General features: G+C 37.2%; 1 protein-coding gene across 3 annotated transcripts in view; it reads left to right on the forward strand.

Annotated features, from left to right (window-relative positions):
• The window catches only part of DIS3 (DIS3 homolog, exosome endoribonuclease and 3'-5' exoribonuclease), a 28,876-nt gene that overhangs the window by 2,325 nt on the left and 2,999 nt on the right, over positions 1–23,552 (forward strand). For all 3 annotated transcript variants that reach the window (XM_058683072.1, XM_058683061.1, XM_058683065.1), the window contains exons 3-16: positions 1,226–1,419; positions 2,284–2,357; positions 7,953–8,120; positions 8,872–9,036; positions 10,346–10,459; positions 10,586–10,723; positions 11,742–11,888; positions 12,250–12,366; positions 12,623–12,724; positions 13,872–13,936; positions 14,023–14,107; positions 15,496–15,623; positions 20,247–20,333; positions 22,324–22,480. In XM_058683072.1, coding sequence (XP_058539055.1) covers positions 1,226–1,419; positions 2,284–2,357; positions 7,953–8,120; positions 8,872–9,036; positions 10,346–10,459; positions 10,586–10,723; positions 11,742–11,888; positions 12,250–12,366; positions 12,623–12,724; positions 13,872–13,936; positions 14,023–14,107; positions 15,496–15,623; positions 20,247–20,333; positions 22,324–22,480 — 1,741 coding nt within the window. The remainder of the gene's footprint in view (positions 1–1,225; positions 1,420–2,283; positions 2,358–7,952; positions 8,121–8,871; positions 9,037–10,345; positions 10,460–10,585; positions 10,724–11,741; positions 11,889–12,249; positions 12,367–12,622; positions 12,725–13,871; positions 13,937–14,022; positions 14,108–15,495; positions 15,624–20,246; positions 20,334–22,323; positions 22,481–23,552) is intronic.

Raw genomic sequence — 23,552 nt, forward strand, 5'->3', positions numbered from 1 at the left:
AACCCAGTGGTTCATCTCTTATATATGACACCCAGCACTCATCCCCAAAAATGTTCTCCTTAATGCCCGTCAACCATTTAACCCACCCCTCCAGCAACCCTCAGTTTGTTCTCTGTATTTAAAATTTTCTTATGGTTTGCCTCCCTCTGTTTTTATCTTGTTTTTTTTCCTTCTCTTTATTTTTATAGCGCCAATTTAGGTATTATTCTTGTAAAAATCATTGGTAAAGCACTTGTAGTCATCTTATTCTTAGCTTTTTGAAATTCAGAAAATTTACTTGTTTTTCAGTGCAGAAAGACCAAGTTTTTGTGGAGCATTATCATCAGATTCTTCATCAGAGGTTATCAGTTTTTCTGCCTAAGTGCAATGAATATAGCTTAGCAATACCGGAGTTGGTGGGAAGAATCTTAGGACACTTGGGCAAATCTCATCCAAGATTCTATTGCTCAAGTCAAGCTAAAACCAATTCAGAAATTAATGATTGTGTCTAACTGATAAGCTTAAAGCATTAGCAGGGGCATTTAATGGTGAGGAATGAAGCAGTTCTAAAAACTATTAATACAAGTCTAAGATTCTAAAATTGAATCTATTACTTGTAAGTACTAAAAGTTTTGCACTAAATTTTGTTATTTAAATTTGGCTTTGAAGAGCAATTTTAAGGAAGTAAGTATGCCAACATATTTGGGAATTTAGAGTGGATAGACTAGGAAGGAATATTCAGTCATTATTTGTATGTGGTCTTTCAGTCTTTAGATAACCTCTTCCATTTTATTAAGTGCTTACTGTTGGTAATTTATATGTGTTGTGTATTTAATGACTGTAGAATCATATGATTAGAACATCCTCTTTGTAGCTTTTGAGAATTACTGTTAATCTATACTTAAAATAATATCTTATCAAACCTGCAAAGTTTTATTATAGTTTTTACAATACATTATTATTTCAGATCTCAATCTAAAATATAAATTCTGCTCTTGAATATTTTTTGTGAAATAAAATTGTTTTAGCCTTTTTATAGTTTCATTAATAACATGATTGTCTTATTTTTCAAGCAATCATTGTCTTAAAAACTATAAGGTTCTCATATATTTCCTGAGGCACGAATCTGAATGCACTCAAGAGGAAAATACGTACCATGGACTTTTAAGTTTAGCATATATGTCCTAAGCCTTTGTATATTATTTCTATTGGTTTTCATTTATTTCATTTTCTCCTTTGTATTTAGAGAAACTTATGTAGAACAGGAACAGGGAGAAAATGCTAATGACAGAAATGATAGAGCTATTCGAGTAGCAGCAAAATGGTACAATGAACATTTGAAGAAAATGTCAGCAGAGAATCACCTGCAAGTTATCTTCATAACAAATGACAAGAAAAACAAAGAAAAAGCCATAGAAGAAGGAATACCAGCTTTCACTTGTAAGTCTAAATGTCGAAACTGTTAATTTTTTTTTTTTTTAGTTTATCTGTTTTTTTGTTTTTTGTTTTTTTAAATTTTTTTTTAATGTTTATTTTTGAGAGAGAGAGAGAGAGACAGAGTGTGAGCGGGGGAGGGGCAGAGAGAGAGAGGGAGACACAGAATCCAAAGCAGGCTCCAGGCTCTGAGCTGTCAGCACAGAACCTGACGCAGGACTCGAACTCACAAACTGCGAGATCTTGACCTGAGCCGAAGTCGGACGCTTAACTGACTGAGCCACCTAGGCGCCCCTCTTCATTTGGTTTTGAGAGAGGGAGAGCACATGCCAGTGGAGGAAGGGCAGAGAGAGAGGGAGACCCCAAGCAGGCTCAGCACTGTGAGTGCAGAGAGTCCAATGCAGAGCTCGAACCCACAAACTGTGAAATCATGACCCGAGCTGAAATCGAGTGAGACATGTAACCAGCTGAGCCAGTCAGATGCCCTGAAGCTGTTAATTTTTATAGGCATTTGCAAATATGAACTACCATCAGACCCTTGGTCAGATGGTCACTTGAATATTTAATATTTTCATGTTTCTATATAACTTCATGTGATATTTTGCATTTTTAAATTTCTCAGCACTTCTCAGCCAAGTAAGTTGTGGTGGCCAGTGGCTGGTAACTTTCCCCATCACCCTTTGTACTTGGTTTTGCAATAAAAACTCATAGATATGCTTAACCTGATACTTCTGCTTAGACATGACCATATCAACAGATGCAGGTTTAAAAAAGAATTGATAGATGTAATATCATAAACAACATTATTCATGTTTTCTTATCTAAAAAAATCACTTGATTTTATTGAGAACAACAAAACTTACTTTTCAGGTGAAGAATATGTAAAGAGCCTAACTGCTAACCCAGAACTCATAGATCGTCTTGCTTGTTTGTCTGAAGAAGGGGTAAGTTTGAGTTTGTTTTATTTTGTTTTTGAAAAGTGAAAGTATTAAAATGGCCACTTTGGGATATTAGATTTACAGTTAAACAAATTTAAAAATTGGAATATCAGTAGGTAAGCTGGAATTCATTAGGAGCTGGGTTATAAACAAGAGTGACTATAATAGGCTTATTAAAATAACATTAAAAAGATTTTTTTTAATGTTTGTTATTTCTGAGAGGGAAAGAGAGAGCGGGGGAGGAGCAGAGAGAGAGAGGGAGACAGAGGATCCAAAGCAGGCTCTGTGGTAACAGCAGAGAGCCTGATGGGGGCTAGAACTCATGAACCTTGAGATCATGACCTGAGCCGAAGTCTGATGCCCAACCGAGCCACCCAGATGCCTCCGAAAATGCCATTCGTAAAGAAAGACTTTACTTTCTAAACTAGCACTGTTCATTAATACACTCTCAGCAACCTGAGTAGGACCTGTCACATGGTGGCACCATTAGAATGAATGGATAAAGGAATCCATAGCTGGTTTGTGAATAAGGCATAAGTATTTGACCAATAAGGAAGTAGTGTGAGTGCAGACAGAGAGCATAAAGCTGTAGCATTAGTCCTGAAGGAAGAAGGGAAGGAACCGTAAGAGATAGCACAGGAAGGGTAGGGGCCATCTAATGAAGGTCTAGAATTTATTCTGTAGGTCAGTAATTTTTAAACTATCTTATTCTAAAGGACTTTTATGAAGAGAAAGATAGCAGATAGGATTCTGGGCTTCCTACCTCATAAAGGCAGGCTGAAAGAAATTAAGAGTATATGAGAGTGTGCCTGGGAGGAATGGGGGAGAATGATCAGAAATGTTATTCGTTGGAAAGACCATTCTGATTCCAATTTGTAAGATGATGCATTGTATCAAGGGCAAAGTTAGAGGCAGAAAGAGGAATAAAGGGATTCCTACAATAGTGGGATATGGGAGGGCATGCTAAGTGAATCAGTGAGCCTCATGGGCACTCACTTCCTTATATGTAAGGTAGATTTAGCAATGACTTCATAGCATGGTTATAAGAGTCAAATGAAATAACAGCATTAATAAAATTCTTATTTCACTGCATGGCACACAGCTACGGTAAATGTAAATGGCAGCTATCGTTATTATAGAAACAGATTTTATGTGATAGGACATTAGACAGACATCCAGTCTTTCCTTCACCCTGCTTATCTTCAATCATGATTATTTTACAAAACTAAAAGGAAGTGAGAAAATAAAAAGTGGGCTTGATTTTATTTTTTTAGAATATAGATTCAGAGACTGCTCTAACAGGTAGCCACTAGTTGCATCTGGCTGTTTAAGTTTAATTCAGATTTAAATCAGTTTAAATCTCAGTTGCATTACTCACCTTAGAAGTGCTCACACTTGTGTCCCATGGCTACCATATTGGAGATCACAGAAAGCATATTCCTATCTCAAAGTTGTTTTGGATAGCACTGGTCTAGAAGGAGAAAGAAGTAATCTAACATTGATAATGTATAATATTTGATCAAGGATTGTTTTAAGGTTAGTGTAGGATAGGGTGAAATTCCAGCCAGTTCTGTTGTAATACAACATGTATATTCAAGTTCACTGTGTCATGCAAATTCATGTATTAAAGGTAGCAGAGCTAATGGGAAAATGAGCTTGGGGCACACTCAAAAACTGAGTGAAGTGGTGGAAAGAGAGTTATCTAAATTTGTACAAAAAGTTGTTAGGTACGTGAAGATGATGTGGAATCTGAGGTAACAGATGTTGGAGAGGTGAGTGTGTTTTGCGGGTTCCTGAGCGGCTTTGTTCAGCTAGCTGCAGTTTCCTGTGTTCACCCAGTATTTTCTAATATGTTAGTTGCATCAGAACCCATTCATGTTTTCAAAACAAGCATAGGAGAACTGACTGTACTTAGTACCTAATCCAGATTTGTGATGTCAAGGCTTCCTGGTGCAAGTAATGTCTAAGCTGAGATGTAAAGGATACTAACTAAGCAAATTTGCTTCAAGACAGGGACGTTTTAGTTGAATTATGTTAGGGCATTAACCATGTTAGTAACTGGGGAAGAGCATTTCTTACAGAAGAAGGCTAGCAAGTTCAAAGGCTCTGAGGTTAGAATAAGTTGGCAAGATCCAGAGACAGTGAAAAGTGTGCCTAGGATAGAGTAAGCAAGGGAGAAAATGTTACAAATGAAGTGAACAATAAGGCAGGGACCAGATCACGTAGGATTTAATGAGTCATGGTGAACACCTTAGATTTTAGTCCATGAGTGCTGGACAGAGGTTGAATGGGAGAATAATAAGATCCATCTGGCTGCTCTAAGAGAACAGATTAGAAGCAGGGTCCTATAGTCAGGATATTTTAGGACTCGGCAGGGTAGAAAATTGGACCATGGTAGTAGCAGTTAAGGTAGTGGGAAGTAGTCAGATATTGGGTATATGTTACAGATAGATGTTTTAGGACTTGGTGTAGATTGGTTGGGGCTATGAAAAATATGGATGACCTTAGGTGTTTTACCTGAGCAACTAGGTGGCTAGTATTGCTTTATTTACACAGGTTAAAGGGAGCGAGTGAGATTGAGTGAAAAATCAGAGGTACGATTTCAGACATTTAAGTTTGAGGTAACTGTTAGAGCTGTCGGGCTTTATGGTATGAGCAGTTGGATATGCAAATCTGTAGCCCTTGAGAGAGTTTAGGACTAGACATACAGACATACTGGAGAGATGAATGTGGATCTCATCAACATACAGGTGGCGTATTAAGCCACAAGACCAAATGAGAATATGTGAGGCCGGGATTGGCATAGACGACTTTTTTTTTTAAATAGGTTTGTTGAAGTATAAGTCCCATACCATGCAACCCATCTATTTAAGATGTACATTTTTTAGTATAGTTACAAGATTGTGCAGCCATCACCACAATCCAATTTTAGAACATTGTCTTCTCTTCCAAAATAAATCCATATCCATTACCACTCGATCTCAGTCTGTCCCTGAAATGCCTTTGCTTTAGCCCCACCCAACTGCTAACCTATCTCTGTAAGCTGTCCCATTTCATGTAAATGGAGTAATGTAAAATGTGGTCTTTCTTGACCGCTTTTGTTTCTCTTTGATACATAGTTAGGTATGTGCAAGTGGACTTGCTTCATTGTATGGTAATTTTACGTTTAGCTTTTTGACGATCTGCCAGACTGTTTCCCAGTGTGTGCCGCAGTTTACATTTCTCCCAGCAGTACATGAGAGTTCCAGTTTCTCCATATTCTCACCAGTACATGTTATCTATCTTTTTCATTATAGCCATTTTAAAGAGTGTCAAGTGATACCTCATTGAGGTTTTGATTTAATTTGCATTTCCTTAATAACAGGGTGCTGAACAATTTTTCATGAGCTTATTGGTCATTTGTATATTATGTGTAATATATTTTGTAATTTATATATGTGCGTGTACATGTCTATTCAAATGCTTTGCTTGATATTTAGTTGGGTTGTCTTTTTATTACTGAGTCATAAAGTTTCTTTTTTTATAATCTGGATACAAGTTTCTTATCAGATACATGATCTGCAAATATTTTCTCCCTGGCAAGCTTTTTTGGTAAAGGATCAGATTGTGGATTTTTTTAGCTTTGCAGGCTATATGGTCTCTCTCACAAGTACTCAATTCTGCTGTTGTAGCATGAGAGCAACTATCATTAATAGATAAATGAGTGAGCATGGGTGTGTTCCAATGAAATGTAATTTACCAGAACCAGGCAGCGGGTTGGACTTGGTGCATGGGCCGTAGTTTGAGCGGCCCTGATATAGGGAAATGAGCGTAGGCTGAATAGAGAAGAGGTCCAAGAGCCCTTGGGCTCTCCAGGAAGAAGTCAGAAACATGAGGGGAACCAGCAAATGAGATACAAGAGGAAAAGCAGGTGAGTGTGAAGTTCTTGGAAGCCCAGTACAGAAAACGTTTCAAGGAGGAGGGGGTGATCATTGTGTCAAATGTTGCTAAGTCAAATTCATGGGAACTAATGATTGGATTTAGCATAATGACATTTGTGGGGGTGGGAGGTACTATCCAGAGTAGTTTTGACAGTCGGGAGGCAGAAGTTTGACTAGAATAGGTGAAAAAAATGGGAAGAGAGGGATTACAGTATTACAACACTTCTGATGCTGCCATGGGAAGGAGAGAAAAGGGGTGGTTTTTGGAGAGTAAGAGGGGTCAAGAGGTTTTGTTGGTATTGTTTTAGGTGGGAAGAAATGACACGATGGGAGGAAATGATCTGAGAATAAATGCGGATAAAGAAGAAAAGAGGCTGTAACCAAGTCTTGGGACAGTCCCAACATTTAGTGATCAGGAAAAGGAGAATGCACAGAGGAGCCTAAGTAGGAGCTGCCAGAGAACTGTGACAAACCCAAGGAAGGATGATTTGGATGCTAAAGGGTCTCAGGGAAGGAAAGGTCATTTAAAGAAGTCTTGGTCAGACTGAGAATGGAGCACTGAAGTAGCTGAGACAATGTATTATTAGCGACCTCAACAGTAATGGCTTTCGTTGACTGACAGTGAAACTTGATTATAATGGATTCCTGAGAGTGTGGGTGAAGAAGGAGATACACAGCAATTACAGATAATGCTTTGATGGCATATTGGTGTCAAGTGGAACAGAGGGTCAGGCCAGAGAACCTAAAATTAATTAACTATATTTACTAGGTTATTCCAAGTTGATATGATGGTACGAATGTTGTAGTGGGGGTACGGGGGGAGTTTGACCCTAGAGAGGAGATCATCACAGGACAGAGTCCTTGAATGGAGCAGAGGAGATAGTAGCGCCCAACCAAAAGAACAGAATCATTCTATTCATTGTCACAAGAGAGAAATCTGAGGTTTTGGTATCGATCAGGTAGGTGGACGGATGCAGTGGTTGGAGGATGAGGTAGGTCTCTAGTGACTGCTTTTGATTCTCAGTATGGAGATTGAAGTCATTCATCTGAGTGAGGCAGGAAAACAGGGAAATGGGAGAGTTAAAGAAAAAAGGAGAAGGAATAAAGTTGTCTCCTTGGAAGGTGGAAAATTGTGGGAGATGAAAAGGGTAGTTAAAGGAGCCAAGCAGTGCGGGTTTTGGATGTTGAGGTCTCTAAGAATCCTAACAGGTGTTGTGGCAGACTTGAAGCACTTCCTGACCTGCTTCTATCTTATTTCTTAACTATTTAACATGTCCAAAATAGAAACAGCTTTTCTTGTTCTTTTCTTGTAAATGCACTCTGTTCATGGAACTGAGCCTTCAAAAACACTTTACTTACCTACCCACTCATCTGACCTGCTAACTACACACCTTCATTTTGGGAGGCCTGGTGTGGGAGGAAGGGACACGCAGAATTTATTAGTGACATCTGTGGCTAAACGCCTGATTGTAATGAAATTGAAATATTTGTGTAAGTTGCCCTAAGAATAGAAAGAATTTTTTTCTTACTGTGCTATATTCGCTCAAATTCATGGAGCTGTATATTCCATAATGTGGAAGGTCTTTTAAAAACAATACCTGATAGTGATAATAATAGTTGTGTATGGAGCGTGTGGAAGATTCACATACTAACCACATCTTTTGGTTTGCTTGTTTCACAGAATGAAATAGAAAGTGGAAGAATAATATTTTCAGAGCATCTTCCTTTAAGTAAGCTGCAACAAGGCATAAAATCTGGTACATACCTTCAGGGAACATTTAGAGCCAGCAGGGAAAATTACTTAGAAGCTACAGTATGGGTTCATGGAGATGATGAAGAAAATAAAGAGGCAAGTGTTGTGTACATAAATTCCATATGCAGTAAAATAGTTTTTGTTCATGATTTCTTTCATCAGTGTTTAAAATTTTGTATGAGAATTTAAATTTACCCTTCAAAGTGTATCAGCTTAAAGGCAGCTATGTGAGAGATCATAGATAATAGAATGAATCACTATTTTAGAAAACTTCTTATTGAAGAAAAGAACTTTTTATTTACCCATTTTTAAGAAAATGAAAATTTAATCAAAAGGTAGGCTGCGCCTGTTTTCTGAATGATGGCTAGTTATGTGACATGCTGTTTACATAACATAGAATTGCTCCAGAGGGCTTCACACACTTTAAAGCAAATAGTAATCATTTTTGGGTGCTCACTATTTGCCAGGTAGTCTTTTAAATGCTTTGAATGCCGCATTTCATTTAATCTCCACCTGTGCTTATGAAAGCAGGTACTCTGTTTTTCATGCTACCTGTCTGTACCCTGAGATTTAGATTAAGAAATTGTCCCAAGATCTTTTGGTACTAAAGTAAGAGTTATTTATGGTGGAGCCATGAACACAGCCCCTACTTTCTGACATGTATTCTCAACTTGATATTGAGAAATTGAGAGGACAGAGTAAAGGGACACTATAGAAGAGGAAAAAATATAAAAGAGAACTGGAGATACGTAGAAACACTCAGGATATCTCTTCTGTTAGGCAGCCTTCCCATTCGTATATCGTCATTAAAAATATCTGGGCACATGTCATTTGCTGTTTTACACAGATAATCTTACAGGGACTTAAACATTTAAACCGAGCTGTTCATGAAGATATTGTGGCTGTAGAGCTTCTTCCGAAGAATCAGTGGGTGGCACCATCTTCTGTGGTTTTACATGATGAAGGGCAAAATGAAGATGATCTGGAAAAAGAAGAGGAGAGAGAACGCATTGTATGAAACCAAGCAGGTTTATCTTTTGTCTGTGTAGCTTTGTATAGTTCACTTATGGTTTAGCTTTGGAGAAAATGAAACAAGTTTCACTGCTTTCATATTTACTGATTAAGATTATAGTTCTGTGCGTTTAATACATTTTATACACATAGTTGATTATTTTCCCTGTTAAGTATTTAAATACTCTTTTCAATTAATATCTTAGTTTGCTCAAATAAATGGGTTTAAATGCAAAACGACTGTAACTTGCTTATGGAACTTTAATTTTGCCATTCAGTTACATGATCTGTCTGAATTAGTGAGGTTTAAGTAAATACAAATTTGAAATTTTCTGAATTGCTTTTAAGTAATATTAAAATCCCATCATCATAATAGATGTACCTATAGGCCCTCACATAAAGGTCTTTTAATTCCTTCTCTGTTACCATATTTACTGTGAAGAGAATGCTTTCACTCATTTCTCATGATCTAAAGTCTACCTGATAGGACTTATTTATTTCTGTATTTTAGAATTATAAGAATAACACAAATAGTTGAAATTCACATGTTAGTAGTTCTTTTTCTGTGAATTATTTTCAGCGTTCTAGAGTTTTGCTGTTAACATCCTTGCAGAGTCGAGGCCATAGGAAAGCGTTGAAGTTGAAATACCGTAAAATCCCTCAGCTATTTCTAAAAAATACTTTTTATTTGGGTTTTTATTTTAGATAAGGAAGAACCTCTAAAGGTATATCTCTTTGTAATGAATTAATAGTTGCCACGTAGTTATTTAGTGCAAACTGCTACTAAAATCCTAGTGTTAATTCCCAGACCTGTGTGTGTGTGTATGTCAGTAAATCCTCGTATTAAAACTGAAGTGTTGAGGGGTGCCTGGGTGGCTCAGGTGGTTATGCATCTGACTCTTGATCTCAGCTCAGGTCTTGATCTAAGGGTCGTAAGTTCAAGCCCCGCATTGGGCTCCATGCTGGGCATGGATCCTATAAATACGTATGTGTGTGTGTGTGTGTGTGTGTGTGTGTGTGTGTGTGTGTGTGTCTATAAACTGAAGAGTTGAGTTCTAACATATTCAGTTATATTTATATTTTTTCTTTGTTTTTTGATTGTTTTTATAGTGCTTTATTATTATGGAACTATTTCCATGGTTTGGTTTGGCATGTTCTCAGAATTTTGAGGCATCAAGATTCTGTAGCTCTATGTCATAATTTACTGCCTGAAAGTATTAATATTCATATTCATATTCTGATTTTGAAGAGAAATTGTCTCATTATACCTGGAGGAAAATAATTTGAATATTTTTATTTTTAAATCTCAGCTTAAGACTGCTGTAAATGAAAAAATGTTAAAGCCTACAGGTAGAGTTGTAGGAATAATAAAAAGAAATTGGAGACCATATTGTGGCATGCTTTCCAAGTCTGATATTAAAGAGGTGAGTAAAGAGTATGTTAATGTAATTAAAAGTAATACCCATTAAAAGAACTTAGAAGACTCCCCATGCCCCTATCCTCAAATTTGTGTGTCTGTATGTAAAATCTACTGTCCTGATTTTCTTTAGTCAAGAAGACATCTGTTTACCCCTGCTGATAAGAGAATCCCTAGAATTCGAATAGAAACCAGACAGGCTTCTACATTAGAAGGAAGGAGAATTATTGTTGCTATTGATGGTTGGCCCAGAAATTCCAGATATCCAAACGTAAGCTTGAATGATTTATTTTATCTTAGAATATTAAATTAAGAATTGGATATAAAATTGCTTCTTTTAAAGTAGAATCTGCTTTTGTAATAAAATTCATACTGGAATGTAGGAATATGCCGCAAAGTTACCTAACAAGTGGTATATCCTGTTTGAAAATTAATGTCATGAAATTGTAATGTAAATCATTTGATTGTTTTTACTCAAATTTCCTAATAAATAACTTTCGATAATGGTGTTTGAAACCTTAGTAGATTCTAATAAATTTTGAAGCTATTGTATTCAAAGTACATTTTAAACTTTAAAGATCATTGGAAATAGACACTTTGCTATATAAAAATTGGGCCCTCGGGAAGTCTCCATCCTAAATCATTTGAGATTTATAGACTCATTTTTAAAAAGCATTGGAGGGTGGGGGGGCGCACCTGGGTGGCTCAGTCGGTTAGTGACCGATTCCGGTTCAGGTCATGATCTTGCGGTCTGTGGGTTCAAGCCCCGCATCAGGCTCTCTGCTGGCAGCTCAGAGCCTGGAGCCTGCTTCATATTCTCTCTCTGTCTCTCTCTGTCTCTCTCTCTCTCTCTCTCTCTCTCTGCCTGCCCCTCCCCCGTTCATGCTCTCTCTCAAAAATAAACATTAAAAAAAAATTTTTTAAAAGCATTTGGGGACACCTGGGTGGCTCAGTTGGTTAAGCATCCGACTTCGGCTTCAGCTCAGGTCATGATCTCATGGTTTGTGAGTTTGAGCCCTGCGTTGGGCTCTCTGCTGTCAGCACAGAGCCCACTTCAGATCCTCTGTTCCCCCCAAACCCCCCCGCTTCTCTGTCCCTTCCCCATCGTATACACATTCTCTCTTTCTCTCTCAAAAATGAACATTAACAAAAATGAAAAAGTGTTGGGAACATTTAGAAATTCTAAGGTGATATATAAATGTTCCAAGAATTTAATATAATAATAAAACATAAATGACCAAACAAAAAGCTGTTAAATTCACCTTTTTAATAATACTTTTTGGCCTTAGGGACACTTTGTAAAAAACTTAGGTGAAGTTGGAGATAAAGAGACTGAAACAGAAGTTCTGTTGCTTGAGCATGACGTTCCCCATCAGCCTTTTTCCCAGGCTGTTCTTAGCTTTCTACCAAAGATGCCCTGGAGCATTACTGAAAAGGTAAGTTGAATAGAATGTAATGACTATAAATTACTCTGTCTGGGCTAATTTGATTTCTGTATGTGTTTTTAAATACATAGAAACCATAGTCCCCTACTCACTTGCATTTAGTTAGATATAGAACTCTTAGGTATTAAAAAAATCATTTGTTTTATTCAAAGATAATGTTTTTCTGGGAAACCAATATTAGCTTATGTCAAATTGTTCAAAGGTGAAGAAACCATATGTTACAGATCATAATGTGTGGTTATTTTTAACAAACTTTCTTTTAACATGTATAGAGATTGTTGATTTTGTAAGAGCTGTTTGATTTGTACTGTCAGAATAGTTTTTTATTTCTTAATAATGTGGCATCTTCTAGGACATGAAAAACCGAGAAGACCTAAGACATCTGTGTGTTTGTAGTGTGGACCCACCGGGATGTACTGATATAGATGATGCTCTGCATTGTAGAGAACTTGAAAATGGAAATTTGGAGGTATTCTTCTAGTGACGTTCTTATCCAAATACATAGTTCTGTTTTTGAGTTCATTTTCTTTTGACCCATTGTAGAATTTGTGAATTATTCACGCCTAGTCAGTTACAGCTGCAGTGACTAATGGGCATGTGTCAAAGTTGAAATGGTAAACGTGACTGTGCTTTGTCAGTTTTGCTCTATTTCTTTTCATTTGAATTCCATTAGTACATTTATCCAATTCAACCTGTAGACAACCTTTTATTTTTATCTTTTTAAGGTTGGTGTTCATATTGCAGATGTTAGCCATTTTATTAGGCCAGGAAATGCTTTGGATCAAGAGTCAGCCAGAAGGGGAACAACAGTGTATCTTTGTGAAAAGGTAAATGAGTTAAATTTAAAATGGAATTTGACACATGCGTGTAACTTTTTCATCACCTGTTTTATTTTTTTTATTTATATTTTTATGTTTATTTTTGAGAGAGTGAGTGGGGGAGGGTCAGAGAGAGAGAGCGAGACAGAGGATCTGAAGCAGGCTCTGTGCTGACAGCAGAGAGCCCGATGTGGAGCTCGAGCTCACAAACTATGAGATCATGACCTGAGCCAAAGTCAGATGCTAAACTGGCTCAGCCACCCAAGTGCCCTGTTTTATTTTTAATAATAAATCATCTGAGGTGTTTCCTGAGAAGGGTGTATCCAGCCTCAGTATTTAGTGAAATAGGATGAATAACTATTATGTGAGTTGTGCATTGTTAATCTGTAAAAACTACAGGCACTTTTGAATTCTTAACAGTCTGGAATAATACGTGAATTAGCTAAAAGGCATACATAGAAAAAGGTGACTTTAAATCAGTGAAGATACTGCAATGTGTTTTGTTATTGAGTGGCCCAAATAACAAGTAGATTTAGTTAACATAAGTTGTTATGTAACATAGAACTTGTTAGCTGAGGGTAACTAAGGTATTTTCCGTTGCTTTTAAAGTTAAGTCATGAGTCTATTTTGTCATAATTTGCCAGTTCTTTTTAAAGTAATCTTCCATAACCTACAGAGAAAAATTGTGAAAATAGAAAAGAAAGTTAAGCTTTGTCTATTACGAATTCATTGTCAAGGTTCTTCCATGTGACTTTTTTTCATAAAAATTTTGTGGCACCATGAAACACCATGTAGTTTGAGTTGGGCATTGGAGGGGAAAGGTCCAGTCCTAGAGCTGTTAAGGCTCGTGTCTGTTACCTAGTACAAACTTGCTGTACAGAGCAGAGATTGCAAGCTCGGAGGACAGCTCGGTGGCCGTGGAGAGGACTTCTACTTACATCCACTGACATGAAGTCCAATTTCCTTTTATTGCTTCCCATTTATAACAGTTGTGTGGAAATACTTTTTCTAGAGTTAGACTTATTTCATATTTTCTCAGTTTGATGCACAAAGACTTTTTCCCCCTTGTTAAATTAATGCAATTTGAGAATAAAACTTCAAATACATGTATGGCTATAGCTAAGTACTCTGCCACTCTTTTTATTTTCTGTTCCAGAGGATTGACATGGTTCCAGAGTTGCTTAGCTCTAACTTGTGTTCCTTAAGATGTAACGTTGACAGGTATTTATGCATGTTTTTTCATAAGAACATAATACTTACTACTTTGACTGATTCCCATTAACCAACACTGTCTACTTTCCCTGTAGGTTGGCATTTTCATGTATTTGGGAAATGAATCACAATGCTGAAATCTTAAAAGTGAGGTTTACCAAAAGTGCCATTAATTCAAAGGTTAGTTTCATGGTTAGTTTAACGTTTAAAATCTTGGGTACTTTTCACAGTATTCTAGATGGTTTTGGAAAAGTCGGGTTTTAACAAACTAAATTTTTCCCCCAGTGCTGCAGCAAAATCTAATTTTTTCCAGTTTTCTGCTTAATTCTTGCTGCAGTTATTTTGTATTCAGAAACTTGCAAAGCCTGGATACTTGAGAAGACTAAATAGATGACTTTTTGCCTCAACTCAGGAACCATTTGAACCATTTGAAATGGTTCCAACTTATAACCCATCAGTATTTTCAAAGTTGGCATGTACACCATCTTCTTTTACTCACATTTTTTCATAGAAATGATATTAGGAATTATGGTTGGATTTCAGCAGAACTAGCCTAAGAGCTCAGGTCAGACAAAAGGGAGCCAGGCTAACTTTCTCATCCTTCCCTTTATTGGCAATCTACCCAGATTCCCTTCTCTTCTCCCTTTGCCCTGAATCTTCACCTGAGGTTTGCCATCAGTTAGTTGCCTTCAGCAGTTCTGGATGAACTAGTGGTTGGAAAAGAAAGCAATGTTGGGCTGACAGCCACGTGTGAATGATTAAAGCCTTCCTCAGTTTGTATTTTTTAAAAGGATGAGTTTATTTTTCTCCCAGACTTGGTCAGTGTAACAAAATCGTATGAAAAATAAAATTTAGTGAATATACAACAGAAAACATTTTAAGAAGGGGAACTCCTAATTCCTAGTAGGTAAGTTGGCTCTCCCCAGAATCTGACCTGGCTGGTATCATCCAACTCTCTGATGCTATTCCTGATTTTTACTTGTGAAGGTGCTTTTATTTTTAGTTTTAGTTTTAAATAAGTTAAAAAAATGGTAGTTTTCCATGAGATGTGAAATAGCAGAAGCACTATTTGTGTGTTCAGATTATAATTAGAACTTACTTGAAATCTTTTTTCCTACGATTTGTCTTATTTTTAGATACTTACTATGGGGTATTTCGTAGATTTTCTGTAAAACTTGTCTACATTATTATAGTTTCTTAATTATTTGCTATTGAGTAAGGAAGCAGTGATCATCTGGAAAGGATTTCACTTTACAGTCATTGTCCGAGAATAATATAACTTCCCTTTTTATTTTATTTAAGCATTACCTAAGTATTTATACGTTAACTGAACTATGAAAGTAATTAAAGTTTAAGCAATTTATTTACCAATGAATATACTGTTTTGTTTTAACATGAGTTTGTTTATGTTCTGTGTTGCATCAGATACAAAATAATGAGCCAGAGGTTATAGGTGTGGAGTATAAATAGTATAGCTAGGAATCTAGGTTTAAGTATATAGTGGAAGTGTGAAAATACAGTGAACTGGTTTTTATAAGAGTTATAGTAACATCTGATTTCTTTTTTAGGCTTCTCTTACGTATGCTGAAGCTCAGATGAGGATTGATTCCACAGCCATGAATGATGATATTACCACTAGTCTCCGTGGACTAAATAAACTCGCTAAAATTTTGAAAAAAAGAAGAATTGAAAAAGGGTACATTTCAAAAATATTAAGAAGTATCTTTTTTTTTTTTTTTTTTTTTAATTTTTTTTTTCAACATTTTTTATTTATTTTTGGGACAGAGAGAGACAGAGCATGAACGGGGGAGGGGCAGAGAGAGAGGGAGACACAGAATCGGAAACAGGCTCCAGGCTCCGAGCCATCAGCCCAGAGCCTGACGCGGGGCTCGAACTCACGGACCGCGAGATCGTGACCTGGCTGAAGTCGGACGCTTAACCGACTGCGCCACCCAGGCGCCCAAGAAGTATCTTAATTTAGGGGCGCCTGGGTGGTTCAGTCGGTTGAATATCCAACTTCGGCTCAGGTCATGATCTCACGGTTTATGGGTTCAAGCCCCACATTGGGCTTGATGCTGTCAGTGCAGAGCCTGTTTAGGATCCTCTGTTCTCCTCTCTCTCTGCCCCTCCCCGATCGTACTCTCTCTCAGTCAAAAAAAAAAAAAAAAAAAGTATCTTTATTCTGGTAATAAGATAACTTGTGAACTTTTTAAAGTGTTTTGTCACAGATAATGATGATTTATTTAATGAGCTGAATAGAAACTCTTAAGTAGAGACATTTCTTTTTATTTTGGCTACATTTTAGGTTTGCAACTTGCTTGATTCTGAACTGATGTTTGTTTAGTAGTTCTGTCTTTGTACTTTATTGTGCTAAAAACTGATATATGTGAGGGGCGCCTGGGTGGCTCAGTCGGTTAAGCTTCTGACTTTGGCTCTGGTCATGATCTCACAATTTGTGGGTTTGAGCCCCGCGTCAGGCTCTGTGCTGACAACTCAGAGCCTGGAGCCTGCTTCAGATTCTGTGTCTCACACTCTCTGCCCCTCCCCCCTGTTCATGTTCTGTCTCTCTCTCAAAAATAAACATTAGGGGCGCCTGGGTGGCTCAGTCGGTTAAGCAGCCGACTTCAGCTCAGGTCACGATCTCGCCGTCCGTGAGTTCGAGCCCCGCGTCGGGCTCTGGGCTGATGGCTCAGAGCCTGGAGCCTGCTTCCGATTCTGTGTCTCCCTCTCTCTCTGCCCCTCCCCCGTTCATGCTCTGTCTCTCTCTGTCTCAAAAATAAATAAAACATTAAAAAAAAAAAAAATTTAAAAAAAAAAAAAAAAAAAAAAATAAACATTAAAAAAAAAGAAAGACCTGGTATATTTGAGCTAAAGATCTGGAAGAGATTCTAGAGAGGCAAGAGCTCCTTAAGACTATTCTGCAGACTGTTTCTAATTTTAGTTAGAAATGAGTTTCCATATTGAACATTGGTTTTCAGATGCTTAAATAAATGTGGATGAACTTATTGCACTTTAGAGTTTGAAGTGATTTTAGAGATTATTTAATCCAATACCTTCATTTTTTTAATGATTAAAAGTTACATAGAAGCAGTCTTCCCAAAGATTTGATAGCTAGTGGCAGGTATGTGTCTCTTAGCTGTTATTATATCATTGGATTTGCCTAACTGCAACAGTGTGCGATAAGTAGTATCCAAGTACCCAAACGTGTTGAGATAAAGTAGGTAAAAGAAATTTGATTTCTAAAAGACATCCTTGGGGCACCTGGGTGGCTTAGTCAGTTTAGCATCTGACTTCAGCTCAGGTCATGATCTTGCAGTTCGTGAGTTCGAGCTCTGCATCGGGCTCTGTGCAGACAGCTCCGAGCCTGGAGCCTGCTTCAGATTCTGTGTCTCCCTCTCTCTGCCCCTCGCCTGCTCACACTGTGTGTCTCTCTCTCTTTCACAAATAAACATTAAAAAAAATAACAAAAGACATCATCAACCATCAGAGTGAAGCAAGTACAGCTGGTTTCCAGATGTTGGTCTATGGGTAACCATGCCTAATGCCCATCAGGGTAGGGTTACAAGCGGCTACTAAAAGTGCTTTTGTTGGGGAGCACAAACTGTTCTGTGCTGTGTCATGAGATGTTTCTATTTAAATTAAAATCCATTACAACTAATGGAAATTAGGAATTTAGTTTCTGAGTCACAATAGCCACATTTCACTAGTCACTTATGGCTAGTGTCTACCATAATGGAGAATGTGAATAGAGAACATTTAAATCCCTACCGAAAGTTCCATTGGACAGTGTTGTTCTCTAGGTAGTTGCACTGAGCCATCCCTGTCTCTTCACACAGGTGAGTTTTCTGGGAATATTTCATATAATCCTAAATAGAAAACTTAAAACTGTGTGAGGATAATTTAGATGCAGTGAAACCCAAAGAAACTAAAAAGGACACCACACATTTTCCAGCAAGTGTTTGTTCATTGAAGGTTTTTAGTATGCCAGTCATCAGAAGAGAGTGTGTAAAGATAACTTCTAGAAAGTTTTAGAGGCATTTGGGTGGCTCAGTCAGTTAAGCGTCTGACTTCAGCTCAGGTCATGATCTCACAGTTCGTGGGTTCGAGCCCCACATTGGGCTCTGTGCTGACAGAGCTTTGAGCCTGCTTCAGATACTGTGTCTCCCTCTATCTGCCCCTCCCCTGCTCATGCCCTGTCTCTCTCTGTCTCTCAAAAATGAATAAATGTTTAAAATTTTTAAAAAGTTTGTTTTAAGAGCAAAATGAATAAAATGCAAATTGAAACTATATTCATTTTGGTGGTTTTAAAGTAAGGGAGAGAAATTTGCACTTGTAACATAGCTTCTCTTAATTAGGACAGAAAGATAATTTTTAATGTCAAAAACAGTCTACTTAATATTGTAACTAGACAATCATTTCCTGGTAAAAACAGATCATTGAATCTTCTCAGTCTTCGAAAGAATTGCTTTTTAGGCCAGATGTATTGAACACAGACTAAACGTAGTGTAGAATCTTGTTGTAAAGACTGCGTAGCAAGAAAGGAAAATTGGTCAAGAATCTCTCTCTAGTATTCCTTTGGTTGTTCTTCTAATAAAGCTGAAGAATTGAGGGAAAAGGTAAAGAATTAGCTTGCAACATCTCATCTTTTTTCCTTTACGTTTCCCCCTTCTCCATGATTGTTTAGGGTTACCCAGCTTCATTAAAATTCTTTAAAAATATTTTTTTTAACATTTATTCATTTTTTTTTTTTTAATTTTTTTTTTTTAACGTTTATTTATTTTTGGGACAGAAAGAGACAGAGCATGAATGGGGGAGGGTCACAGAGAGAGGGAGACACAGAATCTGAAACAGGCTCCAGGCTCTGAGCTGTCAGCACAGAGCCCGACGCGGGGCTTGAACTCACGGACCGCGAGATCATGACCTGAGCCGAAGTCGGCCGCTTAACCGACTGAGCCACCCAGGCGCCCCTAACGTTTATTCATTTTTGAGAGACAGAGCATGAGCGGGGAAGGGACAGAGAGAGAGAGGGAGACACAGAATCTGAAGCAGGCTCCAGGCTCCGAGCTGTCAGCACAGAGCCCGACACGGGGCTCAAACTCATGAACTGCAAGATAATGACCTGAGCCAAAGTCGGACGCTCAACCAACTGAGCCACCCAGGTGCCCCTTCATTAAAATTCTTTAAGTTGGGGGGCGCCTGGGTGGCGCAGTCGGTTGAGCGTCCGACTTCAGCCAGGTCACGATCTTGCGGTCTGTGAGTTCGAGCCCCGCGTCGGGCTCTGGGCTGATGGCTCGGAGCCTGGAGCCTGTTTCCGATTCTGTGTCTCCCTCTTTCTCTGCCCCTCCCCCGTTCATGCTCTGTCTCTCTCTGTCCCAAAAATAAATTAAAAAAAAAAAAAAAAAAAAATTCTTTAAGTTGGTTTGGAGCTGATGAAAATAGCATCAAGGTATGAAGAAACATAAGATTTTCCTTGTTGGAATTTACTTTTCACAGGAGAACTTGCTAACTCATTAAGTGAACCATGCACAGAAAGCACTTAACATAGGGTATTGTCTGACATGTAGCATTCCAGATCAGTAGCTGTCAGGGTAGTAGTTTATCAGTCCCCTCTATGTTGGCTCAGTGAACGTGGAGGTACTTTTGAACTGTGGGTCTTCTGATAGTAGACTACACATGGCAGCTTCTCTTTTGCCTCTCTCTGTCATCCCTTTCCCCAATACATTATTTTCAGTAGTAAATAAAACCCTACCTGTTATCTTCGTCATTTATAAAAGTGATTATAGACTCCTGTAGCTCAATAAAAGCCCATAGTTTGGGTACAGAACATATTTAGATTCTCAGAAGCACAAGGACTTTTATTGTGTTGCTATTGTCCTTTTTTTTTTTTTTTAAGTTTTTAAAAATGTTTATGTATTTTGAGAGAATGAGAGAAAATGTGCATGAGCAGGGGAGGGGTAGAGAGAGAGGGAGAGAGAGAATCCCAAGCATGTTTTGTGTTGTCAGCACAGAGCCTGACGTGTGGCTCAATCCTACAACCATGAGATCATGACCTGAGCTGAAATCAAGAGTCAAACACTTAACTGACTGATCCACCCAGGCGCCTCACTCTTGTTCTCTTTTTAAATACATTTTAGATCTGTAAGATACAAAGCTTTCTATAAAAATAGAACATAAAATTTAGCAGGTTGACCTTAAAGCCTTCAGAAGGAAAACTGTTAATGCTTTTGTTATAATCATTTTCTATTTTAAAAGCATCATTTCTGGAATTATGTCTGTTATTGGCTCACTTGACTAATTTACCTCTTTGATTTTTATTTAGGGCTTTGACACTTTCTTCTCCAGAAGTTCGATTCCACATGGACAGTGAAACTCATGATCCTATAGATCTGCAGACCAAGGAACTTAGGTATGTAACTTTTAATGGGCATTAGATAAGATTTTTATCTTATCTTAAATGTATATCTAGTATATATAATAACAAACGAAACATATTTATACCCAGAATACCTATTTCTAGTAGGGCTGTGATTTCTGTAGTTTTTTGACTTAATGATATATAGAGAAAAGTAAGTATCATTTTGCTTTTTAGTCTATCTTATGTAAAATTGAGAAGTATTATTATAATAGAAAAATTTTCAACTTGAATTGGTCTTGATTCAACTTGATAATAGAACTTGACTAGTAATAGTTGTGGTAAGTAAAAGATTGCCCTAGTAATTTAATATTTAATGTAGAAGAGAATAGTGGTCAAGATCACGTGCTTTGAAGCCAGACTACCTGTGTTTGGATCTCACTTTCTCCAATGGCTCCAGACAAGTTACTTAACATTTCTATACCTCTGTTTGTTGGTAAAATGGGATTGAATGGTACCTATCTCACAGGGTGTTAAGAATACTCATGTTATTGTTGTTACTGTTGTATTGATTTAGGAAGAAAGGCTATTTTTGGTTAAATCAGAGTTAGGCCTCTTTTCCATGCCTCTTACCAGGTAATTCTGACATGAAGTGTATACTTACACTTTTTTCTATTAGATAAACAAGGATTAAAAATGAGCATGCACTCAGGTTTCTTAGGACCAGAAATTTGAGTACGTGCTCATTTTGTGCTTTATAAAATTATAAAATTAGAGCTACAATTAAAAAATACTTTTGGGTGAACTATTGGTCAAATATAAGTAATGTTAATATGAATAGTAAGCCTATTACTAAGAGGGTTTTTTTGAGGAAAATGTTGAATCTAACTTTGCCAAAGTAGAACATCATCCATTTCTTCTTACCAAGAAGAAAAAACAAATTTCTAACAGATTGTAGTTTTAAAGGTATGATTAGAGGCCTTCCTAATATTTAAAAAGTAAAAGGAATCTAGTCAAGAAGTTCTAGGATGTTGTTAAAAATGGAAACATGAATGAAAGATTAACATAATGCATGTTAGTGACTTGGGAGAAAGAAAACACAGTGTAAACAGAACACAGATAATTTGCTAACCTAAGTTGTAAATAGACATGGACTAACGATATAGAGTGAGAGGACTAGGAAATTGGTTAAGAGTTTTGAAGTCAGATTATGTGGGCTTGGGTCTTGTTACTACTAACTCCGACTTTGAGCAAGAGAATAATGCTACACATCCTTAGTTTTGTCATCTGCAAAACAGGACTTATGTCTGTGTGTGTGTGTGTGTGTGTGTGTGTGTGGATATAGATAGATATCTTACAACATAGTGCAATGTCTGGCCTGTAATAAATACCCACAATGGCTAATGTAAATATAATTTCTTCATTTTTGTGATTTATTGGTGAAAATTTTAATTTTTTAAGCCCAAATTGATCTGATCTAAATAGCTTTTAATTCTTCTTAGTAAACTTTTTAAATGCATTTATAGTTAAAAATCTCTTCAGACTTAGTAAAAGAAGGTGAAATGTTCAGTACAGTTTAGATTTTATATATTACTAGAGTTAGTAAGCTTTATTCATTCATTTTAAAGTTTGTTTATTTTTGAGAGAGAGAAAATGAGAGCAGTGAAGGGACTGAGAGGGAGAGAGAACCGTAAGTAGACTCCGCACAAGCCCGATGCAGGGCTCCATCTCCGAACCCGTGATATCATGACCTGAGCCAAAATCAAGGGTCAGATGGTTCACCGACTGACCCACTCAGGTTCCCTGTAAAGCTTTTATTTTTTAAATGCAGTTTTAAAATTTCTCACATGAGATTTACTCATGTAGTAGATGCATAGTAAGAGATTGTTAACACCACAGCTGAAAAATGAAAGTCAGAAGTTATTAAAAACAAGCATGTGCACACACTATGTTTACATAGGAAGTATGTCTATTGTCTCCCTGATAGAGAAGATAACCTGGGAATAAATGTGATATCCTTATTTAATGATTTTTCCGTTGGCAGAGAAACAAATTCCATGGTGGAAGAATTTATGTTACTTGCCAATATCTCTGTTGCAAAAAAAATTCACGAAGAATTTTCAGAACATGCCCTGCTTCGAAAACATCCTGCTCCTCCTCCATCAAATTATGAAATTCTTGTTAAGGCAGCTAAATCCAAGGTAAGGTCACATAGTTTGCAAAATCATCTGTATTTGTGTTGTGATCTATCTGTTGTACTATATTATCTGTATTTGCATCTACAGGAAAGTTGCGTTGTTTTTTGATAGAAAATTATGCCAGGAATATCTTTGATTTAAAAAAAAATTTTACCTAACTTGGGTGTAGTCGTCTCTTCCCACACTGAAATAATTTGCTTAATAAAATTCTTTAATGTCCTTAAAGAGCACCCTATGCTACAGCCGTAAGTTCCAGACTAAGTTATTTGCAATATTCTGAACATATGAAGCTCTTCAATATCTCTTTGCCTTTATACATGTTCTTTATGCCTGTGTTATTTCATGCCTCCTCTGAACTGCCTAACTTTAGAGACTTAGAAATAATTTTTTTCCTCTTCAACTCAGTTAAGCCCTCTTTATATCATGTCTCTAAGAAGTAAGTCCATTTACTGTATACATTAGGGAAATGGAAATATCTAGAAAGGGTTACTGTATCCTCCACCATATAGCTTTGGTTAGTGGACTTTCATTTAGGCATAATTACCCTTACCCTTGAGGGGACTACGGCTTACATTGGTTTTCTTTGGATCACTTATTCAAGTCCAACCTTTCCTGCCCAGAATAGAGCTGGAAGTAGTATTGGGCCTCAGGGTATTATTCTAACGGAATGGTGTTGGTTTCTGATTTTTTAAATCTTTCTGGTGGGCCTACTACTCCTATCATCTCCATAAGAATAGAATCGGCTTCTCTGCTGTAAGGCTTGCACTATAAATTGGGGAATTTTCTCTTACTGTCTTATTTCTTCCTAAGATCTGGGTAGAGGAAGGAGGATTTAAGTATTTTTGCCTCCTCTCCTACAGTAGAACAAAGCAGTTACTTTGATGTATCAGCAGATTGGGCTTTAGTGACCAATAAAGTTTTAGTTTGCTTCTGGCCTTTACTTCTACTTTGAATGGAAGGAAAATAAATACCTGCAGGGGAAATCCAGACATGCTGACAAGGATCCAGATCTGCTTTGATTTTTTTTTTTTTTTCCTATTGCAACAAAGAATAGGCAAGCACCAATTGGACTTTG

The sequence above is a fragment of the Neofelis nebulosa genome, chromosome 1, assembly GCF_028018385.1.
Source record: "Neofelis nebulosa isolate mNeoNeb1 chromosome 1, mNeoNeb1.pri, whole genome shotgun sequence".
In the NCBI taxonomy this organism is placed as follows: Eukaryota; Metazoa; Chordata; class Mammalia; order Carnivora; family Felidae; genus Neofelis; species Neofelis nebulosa.